Consider the following 23,620-nt stretch of genomic DNA (forward strand, 5'->3'; position numbering starts at 1 on the left):
CCATATCCATTTTGCAGTCCGCAAACCCCGGATCCGCTGAATACGGATAACGGCCTTCTCGCCCCCCATTGTAGAAATGACTATTCTTGTCTGTAAAATGGATAAGACTAGGACGTGCTCTATCATTTGCGGTCTGCATTTTTTGTGGCCTTATACAAAAGAACGGGTCCGCGTGTGATCCGAATAAAAATGCAGTTCGCACACAGACCGAAAATACTATCGTGTACATGAGGCCTAACACGGGAGGATATATGCCATGTGTCATTCAGGAGGGAAGGCCGCGATGGTGGCCATATTTATTCGCCATATCGTCATTGTAGAACTGGGAGTGGGTGGTGATAAGGGACAGCATGAACTTTACAAAAGATGCGGTCAGCGGTTATGAAGGAGGGCGGCCAAGAGAGGATGGGGGTCATAAGTGACGCAAATATGGTTGGAGGGGGCAACGTTCACTTGTTTAGTTCATGAGCTGCGTCATAGGGTATGTTCACCTAGCTGATTTTAAAAATCCGCCTACAAAATTCTGCGCTTTTTTTTATTTTTGTGCAGTTTTTTTACCTTTTTTTTTTTTTTTTTTACACATTTTTTGGGTCAATACAGAACCACATGTTCAGCTCGTACACCTACAGAGCTGTTTTTTTACGCTTCCCGTTCATTTCAGTAGGAGATCCAATGCGGATTAGGGCGTGCTGCTTCTAAAAAAAAAAACAAGTGGTGCTTCCCATTGAAATGAATAGGAGGATGTTTTTATTTTTTATTTTATTTTAAGGCGGAAAATCTTCAAAATCGGTGCTAAAAAACTCAGTACGAGCCCTTATTGAATATGTGGGGTGGAATTTGAGGGGGAGTTATGTTAAAGATGTGGAGGTTGCAATGTTAAGGTCTGTATGTGGGAGTGGGGGGCTTTTAGTGGTTATGCTGGGGGTCAGAGGGGCTGTGGGAGCAGATAAAAGCGCACTTTAAAATCTGGACTCGTTATACATTTTTATCATATGTTTTTTTCATTTATTTAAAGCTCTGACAGTGACTCTGATCTTTATTTCATGATGGCATTAGGTATAACATACATACATGCTTACCGATGGTTTGCATGCGTAAATAGCAGTGAATACAGCTCTGGAGTATAATATCTTGGATACGTAAGTAAAGATAAGTGACGCAATAAGCCAGATCTTATGGGCGGTGGACGGGCGCCTCTTTAAAGTTGGATGCAGTTGAAATCAGGCCAGTGTGTTGCACAGCATGGGAGGAAGGTGTGATTATCAGTGTGTGGGCCGGGCCGCAGGCTTCCCACAGCCGCTGACTCTTCCTCCAGCAGACGGAGCCTCTGAACAGGTTTATTTTTAACCCAGTTAAAAGAGCGTTTTGTGCGGCAGCTCGTGTACTGGAAATAGTCTGGAGGAGAGGAGACGCTGCAGGAACATGGCCAGCGACGGCGAGGAGAACTACTACGGAAAACACGGTAAAGCCTTCCCTTTTATATAACTCAAGGTGTAAAGTTTATCCTGTAAATAACCTGTGTACAAGGCAGTGACTCATGGAGGAGCCATTCACGAAGAAGGTGCTACCGACCAATCGGAGGGCTTTATTAAAGGGGTTCGTAGACTGAGGCTGGGGCCAGAAGGCGAAGATCACATAGTGAGGATTGTGAATGTGGTCGCTACGCGTGACGTGATGCAATAGAGACTCGATGGGCATGAAAAATTCAGATCTGCTGGAGTATTGGTCGCAGATGGCAAATTGCAAGTGACTTTTCCAGCGTAGCCATCGATGCAATTTATATGCGACTGCGACTCGGTTACAACGCGTTTGGGATTTATTTATTTTTTGTTTCACTGCCGAATGCAAATCCCAAATCAGAAGCGACTTGCAGCTAAATTGCAGCCTAAGGCCTCTTGCACACGAAAGTATTTTCATTCCGTGTCCGTTCAGTTTTTTTTTTTGCGGACCGTATATGGAACCATTAATTTCAACAGAAAAACGGAGGTACTCCGTGTGCATTCTGTTTCCGTATTTCCGTTCCGCAAAAGAATAGAACATGTCCTATTATTGTCCGCATTACGGACAAGGATAGGACATGTTCTATTAGGGGCCAGCTGTTCTGTTCCGCAAAATACGGAATGCACACAGATGTCATCTGTATTTTTTGCGGATCCGTTATTTGCGGACCGCAAAATGCATACGTTTGTGTGCAAAAAGCCTTAGAATAAGGCTACACAGCGACAATAAGGGTACAACTACATTGTGACATGGTTTGTAATGATAGTCAACGGTGTCGCACTGCGACATGCGACTGCAACGCAACAGTCGCAAAGAAATCCAACTTGGCTATTGGCTATTGACTATTATTATAAAAAACATTGCGCGACTTTTCTGCGACAGGAAGTCACGCCACACGGCGCTTTGTAGCCCTAGCCTTAAAGGGGTTGTCTGGGCTTTTCAGGATAGGTCATCATCCTGATCCTGATGACCGGGTGTCGTTCCCCTGCCGATCAGCTGTATGAGGAGATGGAGCACATGCAACGCGCACGTGCCGTCTCCCTTCTCTCTTCCTGTCCGCTGCTGCTGTCTATGGCAAAGACCATAGACAGCAGCAACAGACAGGAAGAGAAAAGGGAGGCAGCGCGTGCGCACTGCATGTGCTCAATCTCCTCATACAGCTGATCGGCGGGGTGCCGGGTGTCGGACCCCCGCCGATCATATATTCATGACCTATCCTGAGAAGCCCAGACAACCCCTTTAAAAACTGATTTTGGTTGCGGGGCTTAGGGCTGTATTACACCAACAGATTATCTGACCAATTTCTGTCCAATCAGACCAATAGTTGGTGTGTATAACAAAAAATCTGTGTGTGTAAATGGCCATCTGACCAATGATTGGTCAGAAAATCTGTCAGATAATCTGGTGGTGTCGTACAGCCCTTATATGTTACGGCACGTAGCTTTACAGGGCTGTCTGAGATTTTTCAAAAGTTGCCAAAAAGTAAAGAAAAAAACCATTACTCACCCTTTAAATATGCCTCACTGATCCAGCGCCGCTGCCGCTTTGGTTCCCGCCACCTCTGGTCCTGCAGCAATCACTGTAGACAATCTGTGGCCTCAGTGGTCACCTGGGCATGAGCGGCTTGTAACGGCAGAGAAGAGTTTTTGGCTGCAAAGGTAAAGTGACCAATGACTACATGCCCAGCGGGCACTGGAAAAGCGGCACAGAAGTTTTGGGACATGTAATGAGTTGTCCCATTAAGACAAGGGGATAGGGCTACACAACGACATTTTGTCGCACCAATTTTGCGCGACAATTTTTATAATGATAGTCTATGGCAGGGATGGCCAACCTGCGGCTCTCCAGCTGTTGCAAAACTACAACTTACAGCATGCACAGACAGCCTACAGCCGGGCATGGTGGGAATTGTAGTTTTACAACAGCTGGAGAGCCGCAGGTTGGCCAGCCCTGGTCTATGGTGTTGCACTGCGACATGCGACACGACAGTCGCAAAAAATCCATTCGAAATGTCATGCGACACATGATGCAGTGTAGTTGTGCCCTATGTGTTGCGCGACTTATTAGCCCTAGCCTAAGTGTCTGATCGGGGAGGTCCAACTGCTGGGGCTACCGCCAATTATAAGAATGAGGGCCCATGCTCCCAGTTTGTATGGAGTGATGGACAAGCATGTTCCATTCTATTCTATGGGACTGGTGGAAATAGGCAAGTACAAGCGCTCCTGGTATCCCCGGCAGCTGAGTGGAGCAGCACGCATGCATGACCACCACTCCATCCATTCAAGCAGAGGAGTGTGGGTCTTAGCTCTAGTTCGAGTTCACAACTGAACAACTGCAATGTGGTTTCCATCTATAAAGCCATAGCCCCGGATCCATCACATGAAGGAAACCATCAGCGCCCGATAGACCGTAATAACCATTGGGTTCTGCCTGAAAACAATAGCGTTATATATCACTGTATTCTCCGCCATGTGACGGAATCTGCGACATAGGCTCCTGACGGAGCTTCCAATGTAGCTGTGAACGCTGCCTGATTGGGATCTTCACTTTTGACCATCGCTCCGTGTAAACATTCCTGCGTGACTGGTTCAGATAAGAAGCCAAATCTCGTTAAAAAGTATTTTCCCCGAATAAAATGGCTCAGCCGCAGCGGTCTTGACAAGGGACTAGAGCTACTTCACATTCAGGGTATGTTCACACGTGGTGTAAATGCCGCAGATTTGCTGCCATGGATTTATGTGTGGCAAATCTGCAGCGTTTCACGGTGCCAGCAACGTGGTTGAGATTTTAAGACACATGCGGCTTTTAATGCCAAAACGCATCTGATTTGACTGCGGAAAATTCAACCCTCTATGGCTGTACCCTAAAGGGGTTTTCCAATGAGTTGGTTCTGACACTGTACAGGTTAGCGCTGCTCTCTACTTCCCGATCCCTTCTCGACACACCACTATGATGACCAGCCTCAGATAGTGATTGGCATAACGGCATTTCCTGTGTGTCAAGAAAAGAGAGCAGCGGGGACCCAGGCAGTGGTGGAAGAAGAGCGGCTGGGATGGTGTTTTGTTTAATTCCCTCTGTGCCCACGACCACCATCTTTTCTCAATGGTAAACCCCTTAAAATCCCACATATATTATGATTTCCCCGTACCTATTAAACCCATAGAGACAATCCTGGAAAATTAAGGCAGTCCTGGGCAGAGATGGGGGGGATAACATTAACCCAGCCCACAAGTGGTCGTTCCCAGGCAGAGCTGGGTGTTCCTGGGGGTGGGTAGCGGAATCCATAGTGGGATTCTTCGATAACCCGAAGTTTGGACGCCGAACTTAACAACACAAGTTTGCTTAACACTAGTGCCTACATGAACGGCAGGATGAGGTGATGCAGTTTTGGCTTAGTTACTGTGCCCTACTCAGAAGGATGAAGGCATTTCCATCCCCTCTGAGGGAGGAGCTGTGCAGTTTTGGTTGCATCATCCAGTGAGTCTGGCCCAAGCTGCCAAAGTAAGAGGAGCTGCATGGGTCTGTGCAGTGTGAGATTTCCTATCAGGATCCTCCATCCCTCTATTCTGTGGGCAGGTGCCAAACTCCTGAGAGGAGTAACCCTGAGAGATAGCAGGAAAGACATCCATAGACTGTCTAGGATCACAAGGGACTGTGTGTGATGGCAAAGGTAATGCTCGTTTATGGCTATGGACTTTGCTGCTTTGTGGAGAGGGTATGATGCCTCACCCCGGGACTTGCAGAAAGAGTTAAGAGAACAACACACCTCTGGTCGATTTTAATAGATTGCAAAGTGTTTAGAAAGAGACTCAGGGACTACTACTACCATTATTTTTGCTGCCTATGCCTCTTGCACCCTGCCAAAGACCCACCATCAAGGGCACTCCAACTACCACCAATACCAGGGTGCGCCCTCCATTTACTGCACGGCCTTAGGAAGTGCCAGAGGGAGGACGGCCCTGTGAACTGTGAGTACAACTACTTCTCTTGGGACCACAATCACCACTCCCATCCTCGCATCCCTTCTGTTTCACTGCACACCAAACAGCTCCAAAAATCTCAACGCTGTGGGCTCACCTGACAGCTGTTAGTCGAGGCCAACCTCTCCAGGCGGTGCACAGGCAAAAATGCTGTATTATTATTGATCACTTGATCACTAGGGATTCCAGCAGCAGAACACCCAGTGATCAACTTAACATTGGGGGACCCTTCTAACAATATGATTTTGTCGGAGGTGGACAGTTCTTTTAACACAGTTCTTCGGTTTCATAATTATTTTTTTTTATCTGTAATTCCCCTGTTCTCAGAATCACTGCAGCCTGGCAGGATGTTTACAAGCAGAACTTCCTCTTTTCATCAGCTTCCGGTTATCTTACCAAACCCAGCATGCTTTGCTTTGTGACGTTTCTCTAGGCTTGCTCTGCCTACCACATTGTTCATGTCCCTACACCTCTCCATGTTAGCTAGGCACAGCAAGCCTGTGAATTATTACAGAGCAAAGCATGCTGTGATTGGTTACAGAGCACAGCAGGAATCAAATGAAAACAGGAAGTTCTGCTTGTAAACATCCTGCCAGGCTGCAGTGATGCTGACAGCAGAGGGAAAGTGCTGTCATGGAAAACTGGTATATGGGGCCAAAATATGCAGTGTTTTGGATACTCTGGGCAGATGAAAACAATTTCTTTATGAAACCGGAGAACCCCTTTAAGAGTCTGTTTTCACAAAGCCATTATAATTCAGATCTGAACCACTGAGAATATTAGTTTTAATAATGTCTTCAAGTAAATGAAATTAAAACAATAAACTATGAAAAACATCATTCAAGAAATTGATTGTTCTCATATAAGATTAGTGCAGTCTCGTTGCCATTTATTGTTTTGCTTGTTAGTGGTTAATAGTCGTCTTGAGCATTAATCATCACTGTTCTGCTTCATGTAAAGCGATCTTGAAGGGGATCTCCACTTTATATCACTGTGTAATTTTGAAGTCTAAAATCCTGTGCTGATTAATTTCATAATATATTTTTATAGAGCTCCCAATCTCCCGCATAGACATACTGACACCACTAGGGGGAGCTTAGGAGCAATTCCGTCTTATTTCTAAATTCAGTGTATAAACAATATGCTGTAAGCTCCCTCTAGTGGTGGCAAACAACATGCTATATGTTACATCTATGTCTATGAAGGAGATTTGGAACTTTTTGTTTGAAAAAAATTGCCCAGATTTACTTTATGTAGTAACTAGTGTTTGCTCCAAAAATCTATCTAAAAAGTGGCACAATTTGGCGCAGCTAGGTTTGCTACAAGGGGGTGGTATTTAGCAAATGGGCGGGACTTTAGGGAAAGAGGTGGGACCTAAGATGCGCCATTGTGCCACAATTTTGGCATAATAAAAAAATTCTCAGAGTAAGGGCTCATTCAGACAGCCGTAGTGTTTTGCGGTCCGCAGATTGCGAATCCACAAAACACGGATACCGGACCACAAATGGCAGACACTATGATAGAAATGCCTATTCTTGTCCATGATTGCCATGTGCTGTCCGCATCTTTTGTGGCCCCATTGAAATGAATGGGTCCGCACCCGTAAAGCAATATTGCAGAACAGATGTGGACCCATTCATACGGTCGTCTGAATGAGCCCGAAGCCGACCAAAGTAAGTTTGTATAGAGTCCGATCTGGTTCAGGTCTGGACAGCCAGTCTAAACTGACGCCACATTTAGGATTAAATCTGGGCCAATGAGTAAAACTCATAAAGTGCTCAGGTAATGTGCGACTGTGATTCAAGATCTCTGCTTCCTGTAAATAAATGGAAACTCTTGTTTATATCCAGAGGTGTAAAGCCCGTCGGATTATATGTTGCAAGATTTGCTACAGTGTTTCATAAATCTCTCTTGGTAGCGTTGTGAGAAGCATCTTTTCAGGTCAGGTTTTCAGCCTCTGACAGGAAGCAGAGATCTTGAAAACTATTGAAGCATATGCAAGTCAAAGGAGTTATTTTCAGTTCAGAAATGTCTGGCGTCTCTGTAATTCTGTGCACCTACAGGAGGGGTAGTGACTGTAGCGTATGATTGATAAGGGATCTCCGATACAACAATGGGTGCAAAGTCTCGTGGTTAATAAGTTAGACATTTAGAAGCCATGCATTGAATAGCATACAGTAGCGGTGACCCTGGATCTCCAGTTTTTGCTGTAGAGCCTCATACAGACTTGGGGCACAGGACGCTGTTTTATACTATTGTATTAACTTTTCACACCGGCCTGACGCTCATTGGAGTTTGCATTCAGTTCACAAGAGAATATAACCGGAGAAGCTTCAGAGAGAGAGGGCTGAAATAAATAAGAAGCCCGGGTGACTCTGTGACTAAATGATGACTCCATAGCTGCTTCATTTAGCTACATGTCATTTTGTATTATACTTTAGTATAATTGCATTCACAGAGATAGCAAAGAGGAATTTGTCATGTAACCTTTAAAAAATAAAAATAAATAATTTGTATCAATGTGTGATCAGTGACGGTCCCACCGGTGAGACCCTCAACAATCACGAGAATGAAGGGAGTGTGACCAGACACAACGCCGCTCTCATCTCTGGGATCGTATTGTGCTGCAAGCTTAGTCCCAAAGCCCTGGTGCTTTGAATGTGAGCAAGATAATTCAGATAACCAGCGTCGGACTGGGCCCTGGTACCATAGTGGGCTCTTAATTTTCGGGGAAAAAGCAAACCTATTTGAAGTTTCCTTTGGAGCTAATCACTTGCCTCTAGGATCTATTTCTTTGAATTAAAAACGATTAGACTTTATTGATGATATGGGGGTTGGGCCCCAAGAAAAATTTCCTCTGGTGGACCCAAGGAACCCCAGCCCAACACTGCAGATAACCTACTACAAAAAATGTTGAACACAGCAGATTTTTTTTAACACTGGAAAGCAGGGACATCAGAACGTGTCCGGCATTCATCTGAAAAGGACACTTAGGAGGCGGTGACATGGCTCTCTTACAATGCTCCTCCCACATGTCCTTTCCAGTTTTATGCCAGGCATAAGTATACAGCCCCATGGACACTGCTTCTTGGATCTATTAGCACCTGCTAGTTTAACCCTTAAGGGGCACATAGTACAGCTTGGAACCACACAATATGGCCTGCGATATCACAAGACATGGACCCACAGAGTGTACCCTGTCTCTCTATGCCAGGTTTACATCATCTCCGTGAATGCTTGCCTTGAGCGTGCAGGTCCTATTGTACATGGAGGGAGGTGCACGCATGAAATATATTGCTCCACCTTAAAATGTATATTTAGAGAATGATGCCGAACAGAGAGCGAAGAATTTCTGCTCAACGCCTACCCTTGTGATAACAGATTCCGCGCTATGTTCCTGTAACCGGCTGAAGTGCAAACATAAGTTGTGATTAATATAACAATGATGGGGATCACACCCAAGCCATCCACAGCAGGAATCAGTATTAATGCTATTCAGGGCCAATTTCAGAAGGTGGCAAACTGGACATTTGCACAGGGCACCTGTTTTCTAGGGTGACACCAAGATACTGGACTCCCAGGAGCATCCTGAGGGTGGAGTGTATACATTTTTATGCCCTGGAGCACAAGAGCCTTTATCATAAACCCCTTCAGTGCCTAGACCACCAGGGACTTTACCAGACTCTAAATAATACCGCCATACAATGCCTGAATGGTGAAGGGGTAAATGGTAGTTTTATGTGTAAACTGGGTCAGAGTCATGATGCTGGCTATATGGTAGTATGATTTGGAGACAGTATGAAGGGATTGTTTGGACAATGTGTGGCCATATTATTTGTCCACTGGCAGTTTTTGTATGGAAAATGTGTCTGTGTCTTGTGGGGGCTATATGGTAGTATTATTTGGACACCGTGTGGGGGGACTATTTGGGAAGTGTATGGCACTATTATTTGGGCACTGAATAACAGTATTGTCATTGTCATGTGGGCACTATATGGCAGTATTATTTTGACATTTTATAGAGAGATTATTTAGGCAGTGCATGGCAGTATTATTTGGGGACAGAATGGCAGTACTATATGGAAAATATCTCAGGTGTCATGTGTGGACTATATGGTAGTATTATTTGGACACTATACAGAGGGACTATTTGGGCAGTGTATGACACTTATTTGGCCTCTGAATGACAGTATTATATGGAAAAGATGTCAATCATGTGGGCACTATATGGTAGTATTATTTAAAAATTTTATTGAGAGATAATGTAGGCAGAGCATGGCAGTATTATTTGGGGACTGAATGGCAGCACAGCAATGCTCAACCTGCAGCCCTCCAGCTGTTGAAAAACAACAACTCCCAACATGCCCTAATAGCTGTAGGCTGTCCAGGCATGCTGATAGTTATAGTTTTGCAACTGCTGGAGGGCCGCCGGTTGTGCATCCCTGGTATAGAAAATATGTCAGTGTAATGTGAGGGCTATATGGTAGTAAAACACTATATGGGGGGACTATTTGGGCAGTTTATGGCAGTATTATTTGGGGACTGAATAGCAGTATTGTATGGAAAATATGCCAGTGTCATGTGTAGGCTATATGGTAGTAAAATTTGGATACTATATGGAGGGATTATTTGGGCAGTGGATGGCAGTATTTTTGAGCACTTAATAGCAGTATTGTATGGAAAATATATGTCCGTGTGTGTCATATGGGCACTCTGTGGTGTTCTTTGGACACTTTATGGAGGAATTAAGGCATGGCAGCTTTACTTGGGCACTGAGTAGCAGTATTGTGAGGGCATTACCGGTATATGGAAGTATTAATTATGTTGGTATTTGGCTCTAAAAATTCCTCCGTACACTTTCCTGGGATAATTTTTTTTATAAATCTAATCCTGACTCTAATTATATGTCTAATCAAAGGTGACAATCAGTGGTTCCCAACCGGTTATACAACTGCAACTCCCATCATGTCCGTCAAGGTGAAAAATAATGGATGGCGGTGATATGAGTAAACAAGTTAAAATGTAACCAATGCCTTTGCTGGTGTGTACAGAGAATTATAGACCCGCAGCTCACTGCACCCGAAAAGGGACGTTACTTACTGGTGACACAAATTATAGCTTAAATAAACAACCCCATTCAAGGCAGCCCGATTAAAGCTCTGTCATTACAGAGATACTTGTTTCATGAATAGAATGCCAGAACGAAGTGCAGTAAACACTGTCACAGAAGGTAAAAGATGGAATGTACGGTGGGAGTATAAAGCGGTAGCTAGATGTTTTCAAAACGTCAAAAGTGACTGTCTTTGTTCGCACCCATGTTTGGAATCACTATTTCAGATTCCTTTATATTTGATGGAAAATACTCTGCATGAAAAAATAATACAGAATGCTGCATTACACCTGTGTTGTGTGTTCCTCTGTTCTTCCTCCTGGAAATCTATTAATAAATTGCTAGGAAGCAGAGACCAGCGTGGACGTGGTAAGTCTTAGGGTCCATTCACACGTCCGTTTTTTCTTTCCTGATCTGTTCCGTTTTTTCAGGAACAGATCAGGACCAGATCTGGACCCATTCATTTTCAATGGGTCCTGGAAAAAATCGGACAGCACAATGTGTGCTGTCCGTTTCCGTTGTTCCGTTCCGCATGTCCGTTTAAATATAAAACATGTCCTATTCTTGTCCTGAAAAATCGGATCCTGGTACAATACAAAGTCAATGGATCCGCAAAAAATGGATGACATTCGGATGTCATTCCGTATGTCATCCGTTTTTTGCGGATTCCGTTCCTGGAAACACATAACAAATTATTTTTTTTTTTCTTCAATTTTTTTTCAAAGAAATCCAAACAACTTTATTTGATTATTGAAATGTATACATGTTCCCGTTTTTTGCGGATCCGCAAAAAACGGATGACATACGGATGACATACGGAAACATTTTCAGGAACAACGGATCCGCAAAAAACGGACCGTTTTTCAGGATGAAAAAAAACAGGACGTGTGAATGGACCCTGAGGCTGGGTTCACACTTGAGCGTTGCGCAAACGCGCGTTTTACGCGCGTTTTTGACGCGCATTTTTATGCGCGTTTTTGTAATAGTAAACGCGCGTTTGACGCGCGTTTGTGTGATTCACTACAGTGTCCTATGGCCACAAACGCCCCAAAAGTCGCTCATGTACTTTTTGGAGCGTCGGGCGTTTTACAGCGCGATCGTACGCGCGCGCTGTAAAACGCCCAAGTGTGAACCATTCCCATAGGGAATCATTGGTTTCTCCTTGTTGAGCGTTTTACAGCGCATAGGAACGCGCTGTAAAACGCTCAGGTGTGAACCCAGGGTTAGGCCTCTTTCACACGGGTGTCGCGTGTGAGGGCCAGATAGGATGCGGGTGCGTCACAGGAAAATGCGTGATTTTTCCGCGAGAGTGCAAAGCTTTTTAATGCGTTTTGCACGCGTGTGAGAAAAATGGGTATGTTTGGTACCCAGACCTGAACCCGGATTTTACAGAAGTTCGGGTTTGGGTTTGGGATCGGTGTTGTTTAGATTTTATTATTTTCCCTTATAACATGGTTATAAGGGAAAATAATAGCATTCTTAATACAGAATGCATAGTAAATTGGGGATGAAGGGGTTAAAATGAAACTCACCTCATCCACTTGTTCGAGCAGCCCGGCTTCTCTTCTTTCTTCTTCTTTGAGGACCTGGGAGAAAAGGACCTTTGGTGACGTCACTGCGCTCATCACATGGTCCATCACCATGGTGATGGACCATGTGATGCGCTAAGGTCCTTTTCTTTCAGGTCCTCAAAGAAGAAGAAGAGAGGCCGGGCTGCGCGAACAAATGGATGAGGTGAGTTTAATTTTTATTTTTGATTTTTGAACCCCTCCATCCCTAATTTACTTTGCATTCTGTATTCAGAATGCTATTATTTTCCCTTAACCATGTTATAAGGGAAAATAATAAAGACCGGGTCCCCATCCCGATCGTCACCTAGCAACCATGCGTGAAAATCGCACCGCATCCGCACTTGCTTGCGATTTTCACGCAACCCCATTCACTTCTATAGGGCCTGCGTTGCGTGAAAAACACACAATATAGAGCTTTCTGCGATTTTCACGCAACGCACAAGCGATGCGTGAAAATCACCGCTCATGTGAACAGCCCCATAGAAGTGAATGGGTCCGGATTCAGTGCGGGTGCAATGTGTTCACCTCGCGCATTGCACCTGCGCGGAAAACTCGCCCGTGTGAAAGAGGCCAAGTAGGAATGGTGGGGTATCAGTAAGGAGAGTATGGGTATATATAAATATATATATATATATAATATATTTTTTTTTTTTTTTACAGAGATGTAAACCTCCTGGCACTCTGAAGGGTTGCTGCTTGGAGTCGGGTTCCCGCCCCACGTAGTAAATAAAATTGAAAACTCCAGCACTGTGCGTTTGCGTCAATTTTTTTTTCGTTTAGTAGAAAATGCGGCGTCGTGATGTGACGTTTCGGCCACTTTGGCCTTTATCAAACTACTGCCGCTGTCGGGAAATTCGCCAGTTGTAATTGCGCTATTAAATACTGATAGTGTGTATCCACACACTAGGATGGAGAAGCGCTATATAGCGCTATATATTTTTTACACCCACTGAGCCTATTACCACCCCCTTTAACAGGGTGCGTGCCTACACAGTCTGTCGCTGGCAGCATTGATTGGAGTGTGTGAGACACATCCATGCTAACACCAATAATTTAGGCTACTTTCACACTTGAGGCAGTGCGATCCCGCGGGCAATTCCGTCGTCAGAACTTCCCGCCAGATCCGCCGATTTGGATGTGACTGAAAGCATTTGTGAGACTGATCTGGATGCGGATCCATCTCACAAATGCATTGCTAGAACGGATCTGTCTCTCCGCTTGTCATACGGTTTTATCTTTTGCCTGATCGGTCAAAACGACTGAACTGAAGACATCCTGATGCATCCTGAACGGATTACTCTCCATTCAGAATGCATGGGGATATGCCTGATCAGGATTCTTCCGGTATAGAGCCCCTGTGACGGAACTCTATGCCGAAAAAGAAAAACGCTAGTGTGAAAGTACCTTTATTCATACACTTCCAGGAGGATTAACAGAGGACTTGCATAATAAGACTGTGGATTATGAATACACATCACATCAATGCTTTGTTCTATATTGTAGGTGAACCAAGGAAGTTTGATCCAAAGTTTAAAGGACCCATTGGAAACAGGTATGTGCGCCCCCGTTTACAACATTTCATAGCTCAGTATTCAGCATTTTGCAGCCTCGCAGCTTTGCTTCTTTACTTTCTGTTTTTTTTACTGGGGTTGCAGTGGACTGAGATATTTTTTTTTTTTATGCTGGCCATAAATGACGGTATTACAAGAGATATAATAACTTTATAATGGCTTTAGATTTTTTTGGCAATGTATGGCTATGGGTTTTCATTTGTTGCATGCAGAATATCTGAATCCTTAAATGACAGCTCCCTGTAACATTATATGTACGGTGTATATATATATATTTTTTATTATTATAACGCCTAATCCGTCAACTTTTGAGAAGGAAGATTGTAAAAAGTGATCTGTGGCTTTTTTTTTTTTTACTCTCTTGTCCCTCCCCTTTAAATAGGACACACCCTAACCTATGGAATTTGGATCACAAATAGCACACATAACCCCCTTCATCACACCACAAGGCTCCCCAAGTTAATATAGATCCAACATTTCCAAGTGGTGGACTCTGCACCTTTCAGAAAACTGACGGCTTGTGCTGAGCCGAGGTGGAGAGTCCCAAGCCGTCATTTCTCAGAAGGTGGGCCAGTCCTTGAGCCTGTCGGTGTCTGCCAAAGTGCATGGCAGCGCCGACGTGTGGAGCTGTAACTACGGTCAGGGACAATACATGTCCTTTACGGCCCACTGGGTAAATGTGGTTCCTGCACAGCCACGCCAGCAACTTGGCCAGGTGACGCCGCTTCCGCCTCCACATTGTCACCCCATTGGTCCTGCGACAATGTCCGCCTCTGCCTCCTCATCCTCCACCGTGTCCTCAGCCTCCAGTGCAGGGACAATTCACAGTGCCCCTCCAGCAATACCACATGTGTAGGGCACGGCGGTGTCACGCTGTTCTGCACCTTGTTTGCCTGGGTGAACGGAATTCTGGCTTTCTCTGCGACAACTCAAAATAGGAACCACTGTGACTGACAACGGGAAGAACATAGTGTCGGCGCTGCGTCAAGGAGAGCTGAGCCATGCTCCCTGCATGGCACACGTGTTTAATCTGGTTGTCAAGCGGTTCCTAAAGTCTTCCACCCATCTGCAAGGCATTCTAAAAATGGCCAGGAAACTTTGCATGCACTTCAGCCACTCGTACACCGCAAAGCACACCCTCCTTGAGCTGCAGCGGCAGAACGGCATCCCCCAACATAGGCTGATATGCGACGTTTCCACCCATTGGAATTCCACCCTCCACATGTAAGACCGACTATACGAACAGAGAAAGGCCATAAACAATTTCTTGATGATCCAAGCGGACAGGAGTACTCCCCTGTGTAACTTTGATGTCAGCCAGTGGCAGCTCATGCGTGACACCTGGCGTTTGCTCAGGCCCTTTGAGGAGGCCACGTTATTTGTCAGTCGCCAGGACTACGGGATGAACGTCATTCCACTGCTTCATGTCTTGGAACAAATGCCGGTAAATCTGGCTGGTCAGGGGACTGGAGACGTGACGCCTAGATCTCACGGCCACATGAGCCCTGTGGGGGCTGAACTGGAGGAGGACGTTGGAGCACAAGCAATGTGTAGCAAAATGGGTGTTTTTTATACACAGGTGACGGGAGAGGAGGAGCAGGAGCAGCCAGAGGAGCTGCAGGGCTATGAGGAAGATGAGGCAGAGGACACAGACACACCGTGGCAGTATGCAGTGGAGATGGAGGCAGGGAGTTCCTGCGCGTCACTTGCACAAATGGCCCGATGCATGCTCGCTTGCATAGTGACAGCCAAATTTTCACCATTTGGCAGAGGGATGACTTCCGGCTCTCCACCTTGTTGGACCCTTGCTACCGGTCCAAAATGGGGGCCTATTTTACACCTGCTGAGAGGGATGACAAACTGAACTACTATAGAGACATCCTATGTAGTCAGTTGGCCGCTGCCTATCTGCGCCATGGTCCATCCTCTCGCAGGTCTGACCGGGGGGCCCTCTGCGCTCACGTTCCTTGCCACTCTGTGGCCTCCTGATGCTGCTGCCACCTCTACACTGTCACCTTGCCACTCTGTGGTCTCCTGATGCTGCTGCCAACTCCACACTGTCATTGTGCCACTTTGTATCCTCCTCATGCTACTTCCACCTCACCACTATGTCAAAGGGCCACTCTGTGGACTTCTCATGCTGTTCCCACCCTCCCCACTTCATGACTGGGCCACTATTTTGCCTTTCGGCCTGGCTGACATCATCATTTATTTGACCCTTCTCTTGATCTGTCAGAAGGAAGGAAAAATAAGATGCACAACAGATCCTGTCTGTGTAGCAGCTGTAAGGCCTGTGTGGTCCCATCAGAATTGGCTTGTGATTTGGTAGCCAAAAGCAGGAGCGGGTACAAAACACAGAAGACATGCAAATATTCCATTCACGTGTCATCTCTGTTTTGGATCCACTCCTGTTTTTTTTGGCTTTAGCAATACTGATGGATTACTGACAAAATGCTGACCGAGTGAAGGCGGATGCTCAACAGACAGGATCCGTTTTTTGGGGGTTATTGTTTTGATGGATCAGAGGAAGGGCAAAATAATCAGTGACGTCAACACAAACTTACTGCTGACACCCTCTCCACTCTGTCGGGGGGCTCTACTTGTATAAGCGTTTAATAGAACAGGTTCTGTAGACATCTATGTGGAATCAGCTGCCGAAGGTGTAAAGGGAGTGCGCTTCTTCTTGGCGCTAACATCGACCTGTAAGGCTGAGTTCATACTTGAGTAATTTGGCCCCGTGACTGCCCGAATAAGTAAAGAGTGCAGTGATTCTAAGAGCGACGCCGGTCATCTGCATGTCATACGGACTCACAGTATTATTTCACTACCACAGCAGACTCCCTATGTGTTACTGCGAGGCACAGTGTTCTACACCCCTATACAGGCTCTCTGCAGCCAGGAAATAGCTGTTTTTTAGCGAAATTCACTGCAAATAAATTCGGATCAAAACAAATTTTTTCCCAAAAATTCGGTGAATCGGCGAATCGAATTTTTGAAAAATTAGCTCATCTCTACCTCTGAGCCTTTGGTCTTTTGCGTTCGGTGGAATATAAGAATTAAGCTAATTAGAAGACAAACACTTTCCATCACTCGATACAGGGCACAGCAAAGGGCTCTTTTTTGGCAGCAGAATGGGCTCTTGTGACTAACGTGTCCCGGTCTGACCACTCTCAGCGCCCCACTCTTTCTTCGTAAACAACTTTCAAGCTGTCTGACTTGTTTTCTTTGCCAACGTGTTAGGCTTGTGCGAATCTGACAGATGCCACCATTGAAAAAAAAGAATCCGGAAGAATTCCAGAAATGTATTTGTGTGAACATTACCATAGATGCCCCCACATTCTGGGCAGCCTGACGACAACATGAATTCATTCCTGTCCCTTCCACGAACGTGCAGAGAGAATGTGCCGTTTCCATGCCATTCACAGCGCTCCGCGGCCTGGTGAATACGCGGCGGCCTCATCTTCTGCTTTTATGGCCTTGCCCGCTTGTCCCCTCTGTTCATTTCAGGGGGGCTGCAGGGGATACAGGGCCCCTGGTCTCGTGATCGGTGGTGGTCCCAGCATTAGGACCCCCACTGATCTGATAGTTTATCCCTTTATCCTGTGGATAGGGGATAACTTCTAACAACCGGAGTGCCCCTTTAATGGTTACAGCATTCAGCCTCCATCGGTCGGTCTCTTCCGTCACACAGGGATCCGGCTTGGCCTCATGCGCACAACTGTATCCATTTTGCAGTCTGCAATTTGCGGATCCGCAGAATACAGAAGCAGGTCTGTGTGCCGACCACATTTTTATTTTTACAGACCCATTGACTTCAATGGTTCTGTGCTCCGCATTTTGCAGGTATATTCTATCTTTTTGCACGCGGATGTTGCAGGTGGTTTCCGCATCCGTATGTCCATCTTCCAAAAACAATAGAACATACTTGGCTTCAAAATGTGGACCATGGACACATTGAAGTCAATGGATTCTCAAAAAATGCGGATGCAATGCGAACGTTATCCATATTTGGACCACAAAATGCACGCGGTCATGGCGTTCAGGGTCTGCATAGCAGAGGGTGAAGCCTGTGGTGGAAATCCGTAGCATTAATTGACATGCAGCAGAGTTAAACAGCAGCTGCCGCCTCTCCTGACATGTCCGTTTTAGTAACTACTTGCATTCCCCGTGTAATAACCTTTGTGGAGTATCTATTCTTATGGCTCGATGTTGCGTAATTCCTCTGTTACTCCTACTAGAAGTTTATGAATGAATTGCCAGCCGTCTACAGTGGTACCAGTTGGGGGTGAGTCCCTGCACAGTCTGACACCATCCAGTCAGTGCTGGCAGACTGTGCAGGGAAACCCCTCTAACTGGTACCACCGCAGACTGCTGGCAATTCATTCACAAACTTCTAGTAGGAGTAATAGAGGACTGGAACAGCATGGAGCCATGGAAATGGATGCTTCAGAATTGTTATTGCACAGGTAATGCAAGTAGTTACTAAAACAGACACGTCAGGAGGGGTGACGGGTCCCCTTTAAAATCTGCACCGCAGGTCGCCTTCTCCTGTGGACCTCATCCACATTGCTGCAACTGTAATACACTGCAAACGTTCCACCCAATTCCATGTTGGAAAATCTGCGGCATATCCGCTACTTGTGAACATACCCTGAAATTCTTTCAATCCGGTGTAATGTAACAAGATTATCTGATTCTGCGGCTGTCACTTTCTCCGCCGCTTCACTCTAGCAGGATAACCCCTAGCCGGATAGCAGGATGATGAGAGTTTCTGAATTGTCAGATACGGATTGAAGGAATTTCACTGAAATAAAGGTGGAAGTTCCTTGGACTTTTCTGGGGGCAGGTTCCCTTTAAAAGAAAGTCTGTAAAGCGGTGAGAGCGCGTCTCGTTTCTTCTTTCCTGTTGTGCGGACTTAAATCTGCTTATCTGGCAGAATCTTTTCAAGGGGAAGCCGTGCTTTATCTGAAAAGTGAAATGTCAGGAATAATTTAGGATTTGTGCAAACTGCGCTTTTCACCTTGTGATAAAATCGACTCTCCTCACTCCTGATTCCAGCCGCAATCAGAGCTCCGCCTGACATTCGCGCATTTCACACTCGCAGCGCGGTTTCAGCCTCCAGCACCGCTGTGCGCGCGCTGTCTCGTTTGACACTGTATTTCTTGCCCGAGGGTAATTAAGGGGAAGCTGGGAATAAAAGCTGGGGAATGTGCGCAGAGACGGAGAGCGAGGCGAGGAAGGCAGAGGTCTTATTAAAATCCCTGCCGTCACATAGCCCAGAAATGTTAAGTGTCTCGTCATCTCGTGTTTGACATTAGGATGTCGACATTTTCATTTTTTTTACAACCTCGCGGTCAGTCAGTTTGATGCAGTGCTGGCAGCACAACAGACTCTTAAAGGGGTATACCCATCATTTATGACATAGCTCTCAGCTGGCGTAGATTTCTGTTTAGGCGCACGCACTGCCGGAGGATTCATCTAATTTATGACGAGGCCATCCTTTGACAGCGCAGGGGGGATATAAATCTAATAGATTTCCCCCTATGTCCAGCTGCTGGAAAACTGGATGATAACCTACGGCTGCCATGCGATGGGGCACTCAACTTTTCCAGGCTCCTCAATGAATTGTTATGGACATAGCTTTAAACTCCTAGTGACCACCCATACGCATTTTTACGGCGGTCACTAAGGGGCCATAGGCTGGGCCGCCTTTATTACTGCGGTCCAGCCTAAGTGCCGCACAGGGAGCAGGGGCCCGGCTCTCATATGACCCAGAGAATAAAGATATTAAGAAAAAATGAACGCCGTAAAATTTATAACGTGAAAACTCAGTGCCAGTATTTCAGTTTTTTCTCATCTCCCTCCTAGAAAGAGTTAATTAAAGCTAATCAGAAAGTTATGCGTACCCCACAATGGCACCATTAAAAACTACAAACTTTCCCTGCAAAAAACAAGCCCTCCTACAGCTAGATAGACGGAAAAAAAATAATAAAGTTATAACTCTTGGAAGGTGAGGATGAAAAAAGGAAGAAAAATGCTTGCTCAGAAAGGCCCAATACAGGCTGGTCACTTAGGGGTTAATATCAATAAAGGGGTTCTTCCCGGATAACCAAGAAAATGATGAATGAAATTTCTTACAATGTGATTAAAATCTGATTCCTTCAAATTTTGTTACTTCTCTTACTTGCAATACCATTTTTCACCAGTGTACTTTACATAAACTTCAATGCAATAGCGCCCCCCTGCCTAATATTCTAATATATAAAGCTGAGTGTATGTGTATGTGTGTCCGCTAAAGGAATCCACACTGTCGCATACAGGTACATCAGGTGTCCGGTGGGGTTTTAGACCGGGTCTCAGCACGTGCTGTTCCTGAGATATTCCCAAAAAAATGCATTAGCCAATAGAAGCCTGGTCACATGACCCTTATCATCCAATAGAAGCTCGCAGGCCCTTAGTCTCCACATACACACAGTTTTAAACCCAGTTTCCATAACAACCGAGCCATTTTATTTTTTATTTTTTGCAGGGTCACTTTCTCCCTGCAGCTCACGCTCAGACAGCACAGCGCTGCTGTCTGAGAGTGAGCTGTCCAAAAGGACATCCCTGTGTCCGTCCAGGCCCTGCGCCGGAAGGAGGACAGGGAGTCTGAAAGTCGGACTGTCCGCCCTAAAACCGGACCTCTGGCCACCCTAGGGGCAGGCTGCTGTGGAGGTCAGTGTTAAGGGGGTGGGTGTTGTGTAAATCACTGTTAAGGAGACGGGGTACTGTGGAGGTCACTAATAAAGCGGCGGCTGCTGTGGAGGTCGCGGTTAAGGGGGCAGGATGCTGTGGAGGTCACTGTTAAAGGGGCAGGCACTGTGGAGGTCTCTGTTAAGGGGGCAGGGAACGGTGGAGGTCACAGTTAAGGGGACTGTCCGCTATGGAGGTCAGTGTTAAGAGGTGGGGTGCTGTATGTAGAGGTCACTGTTAAGGGGGCGCGATGTTGTGGAGGTAACATTTTAAGGGAACGGAGCTCTGTGTAGGTCACTGTTAAGGGGGCGGGATATTGTGGAAATCACTGTTAAAGGGGCAGTCGCTGTGGAGGTCTCTGTTAAGGGGGCGGGCCCCTGTGGAGGTCACTGTCAGGCGGTGGGGTGCTGTGGAACTTACTGTTAAAGGGGCAGGCTGCTGTGAAAGTCAAACTTGGGGATACTGTCGATGTCTTTTAACCTGTTCCTTACCAGCGCCGTATATGTACGGCGCTGCAGCAATGTGCGAACATGGCTCCCTCTCGTACGTGCAGCGTGCGTCATGGCCGGCAGATCTCTGCTGTTTCACACAGCAGAGACCTGCGGCTAATTGCCGTGACCGGCAATAATGGCGATCGCGGTAATTAAATGCTTTAGATGCTATGATCAAGTGAGATCACGGCACCTAAATGCACAAAAACCCGGAAGCTCGCGCTTCCATGCTTCCTACCGATGGCCCGTGTGGCCAATTCAGGCATTGGTAACACTCTCAGCCTTGCTGATAAGGCTAAAAGTATTCATGCTGCAATTCTTATTTTGGCCACCAGATGGCAGGCCAGGTTAAGAAATGATCAAAGTTGACTGTAAATGGCAAATATAGAATCCCTGATAAACCAAAATTTAAAATTATCACAATTTTTTTATGCTAAATATATAAAAAATAAAATATATATAAAAGTTTAAATCGCCCCCTTTTTCGTATAATTAAAAAATAAATACCTAAATAACTATATATATATATATATATATATATATATATATATATATATATATATATAAAAAAAACATCATGGGTATCACCGCGACTGAAAACACCCATACAAAAAATTACAATACTGAAAAATTCCAATACGACGAATGGCGTAACGGAAAAAAGGGTCAAAATGGCCTGTTTGCCATTTTTTCATTGCTTCTCCTACCCAAAATTTTTTTATAAAATGTGATCGAAAAGTCACACACTCCAAAATGGTATCAATAAAAAGTACAGATTGTTCCACAAAAAATTAGCCTCTAAACAGCTCAGTAAACATAAGTATAAAAAAGTTATGGGGGTCAGAATATGGTGATGTAAACAAAAAAAGAAAAAAAATTCTCAAAGTTTACATTTATTTTTACACTATTTAGAGATAAAAAAAAAAACTTTACACATGGGGTATCGTTGTAATCGTACTTACCCGGAGAATGAGGGGCATGGGTCAGTTTTGCCGTAAATGAAATGCTGTGGGAACAAAACCCGTAAAACGGTGGAGGGATTGCTTTTTCTTTCCAATTCCACCTCATTTGGAAAGTTTTTTTCAGGCTTCCCACTACATTTTTTGCCATAATTAATGGTGGCATTAGAAAGTACAACTTGTACCGCAAAAAATAAGCCCTCAAACAGCTATGTGACTGGAAATATAAAAAAGTTATGGCTCACGGAATAAAAGGAAGAAAAATGAAAACTAAAAAACTAAAAAACCTCCGGTAGCTAAGGGGTTAATGACACACAAACATTAAATGAAATAGATGAACTATATCCATGCGAATCCGGGTGCTTCAGCTAGTATAATATATATTTAATTTCTTTGTATTTCTTTAAAAAATTTGAAAAAGGAAAACAAGTCGAAAATGCTTAAAATGATAATACTGTCTGCTTTAAATGCTTTCTTCTAGCGCCAATAATCATTTTATCCTCTTTTTTTTAGACACTGTACGGATGTCCTTTGCTGCGTCATTTTTGTGGTGGTCATTTTAGGTTACATTGCGCTAGGCATTGTTGGTAAGTGGCAAATATGAATATACAGTATATACCCTTCTGTACTGAATGTCCTTCATGTAATGTATACCACGTAGGACACTGCTACAAAACCCCTAACACTGGGGGCAGATATGTGAGAAGTCTTCGTTGCCCATGGCAACCAATCATAGCACAGCTTTCATTGCTCAACAGCAGAATATAAGATGAAAGCTGTGCTGTGATTGGTTGCTATGGGCTGAGGACGGTGTGTGGCATCGTTTCTAGGAGAAAGCAGCCATGTTTTCATCATCTTGTACAGCCATTTGAAAGAACTCGCTAGCGCCCCTGTCACCTGAGCCACATGCAGGGACATGTAGTATCTGCAGTAACCTTGGCGCTTTACCATAAGCAGTTAATTATAAAATAATGCAGCCCTTTATAACACAATCACATGTAATGGCTAATAATCTAATATGGAACAGGTGGTGTTTTCCAGATTGACCACCGTCACTACTATTAGGCCGCTAGCCAGCCGCTGTGTTCTCGCTAATGGGCATTATTATATTGCAGACGGGCCGCCGTATGACAGCGTTTATCTGCGGTCTGGACATAAAGCCAAGATTTCCCTGTAAAGAAAAAAGATGATGATTATGAGCCTTCTGTAGTCACAATGGCCGCCATAGAGGTGGAGATTAACCCCCGCAGCAACAAATCTTATCCATTCCCTCACTATATTGTAATACTCTCATCATTGCCTCGCTGTGTCATACTCTCATCAGTGCCTCGCTGTGTTATACTCTTATCATTGCCGCACTGTGTATTACTCTTTTGTGCATCATTCTCTCCCGGAATCTTCTTTCCTCAGTGTAAAATCTGAGGCCTTGCCCTGACCGGCCATGTGCCATTTTGTCATCCTGTGTGTCAGGGAGACATTTTACTCCCTCAGGCAGCAGGAGTCGGATGCGGCTGCCTCTGCCCCCTATAGTCACAACGCTACTCAGTCGCACTACTCTCAGCATCTCTGCGCTCCTTCACTGAGTTATGATGATCACAACTCTCATCCTGCATTTACTGTAGTAATACTCTGAGCATCTCTTCTCTGTTATAATACTCCTACTCCCATCATTCTTTCACACGTATAATACTTCCACTCTCATCATT

At 45.1% G+C, this 23,620-nt stretch overlaps 1 protein-coding gene across 1 annotated transcript in view; it reads left to right on the forward strand.

Moving 5' to 3' along the window:
• The first annotated feature begins 1,310 nt into the window (after window positions 1-1,310).
• SLC44A5 (solute carrier family 44 member 5) overlaps window positions 1,311-23,620 on the forward strand; it is an 81,175-nt gene continuing 58,865 nt past the window's right edge. The window contains 3 exon segments of the mRNA XM_044302287.1: window positions 1,311-1,462; window positions 13,665-13,713; window positions 22,428-22,501. Of these exon segments, the coding sequence (XP_044158222.1) occupies window positions 1,423-1,462; window positions 13,665-13,713; window positions 22,428-22,501 (163 nt within the window). The 5' untranslated portion in view covers window positions 1,311-1,422.

Source organism: Bufo gargarizans, chromosome 7 (assembly GCF_014858855.1).
Source record: "Bufo gargarizans isolate SCDJY-AF-19 chromosome 7, ASM1485885v1, whole genome shotgun sequence".
Taxonomy (NCBI): Eukaryota; Metazoa; Chordata; class Amphibia; order Anura; family Bufonidae; genus Bufo; species Bufo gargarizans.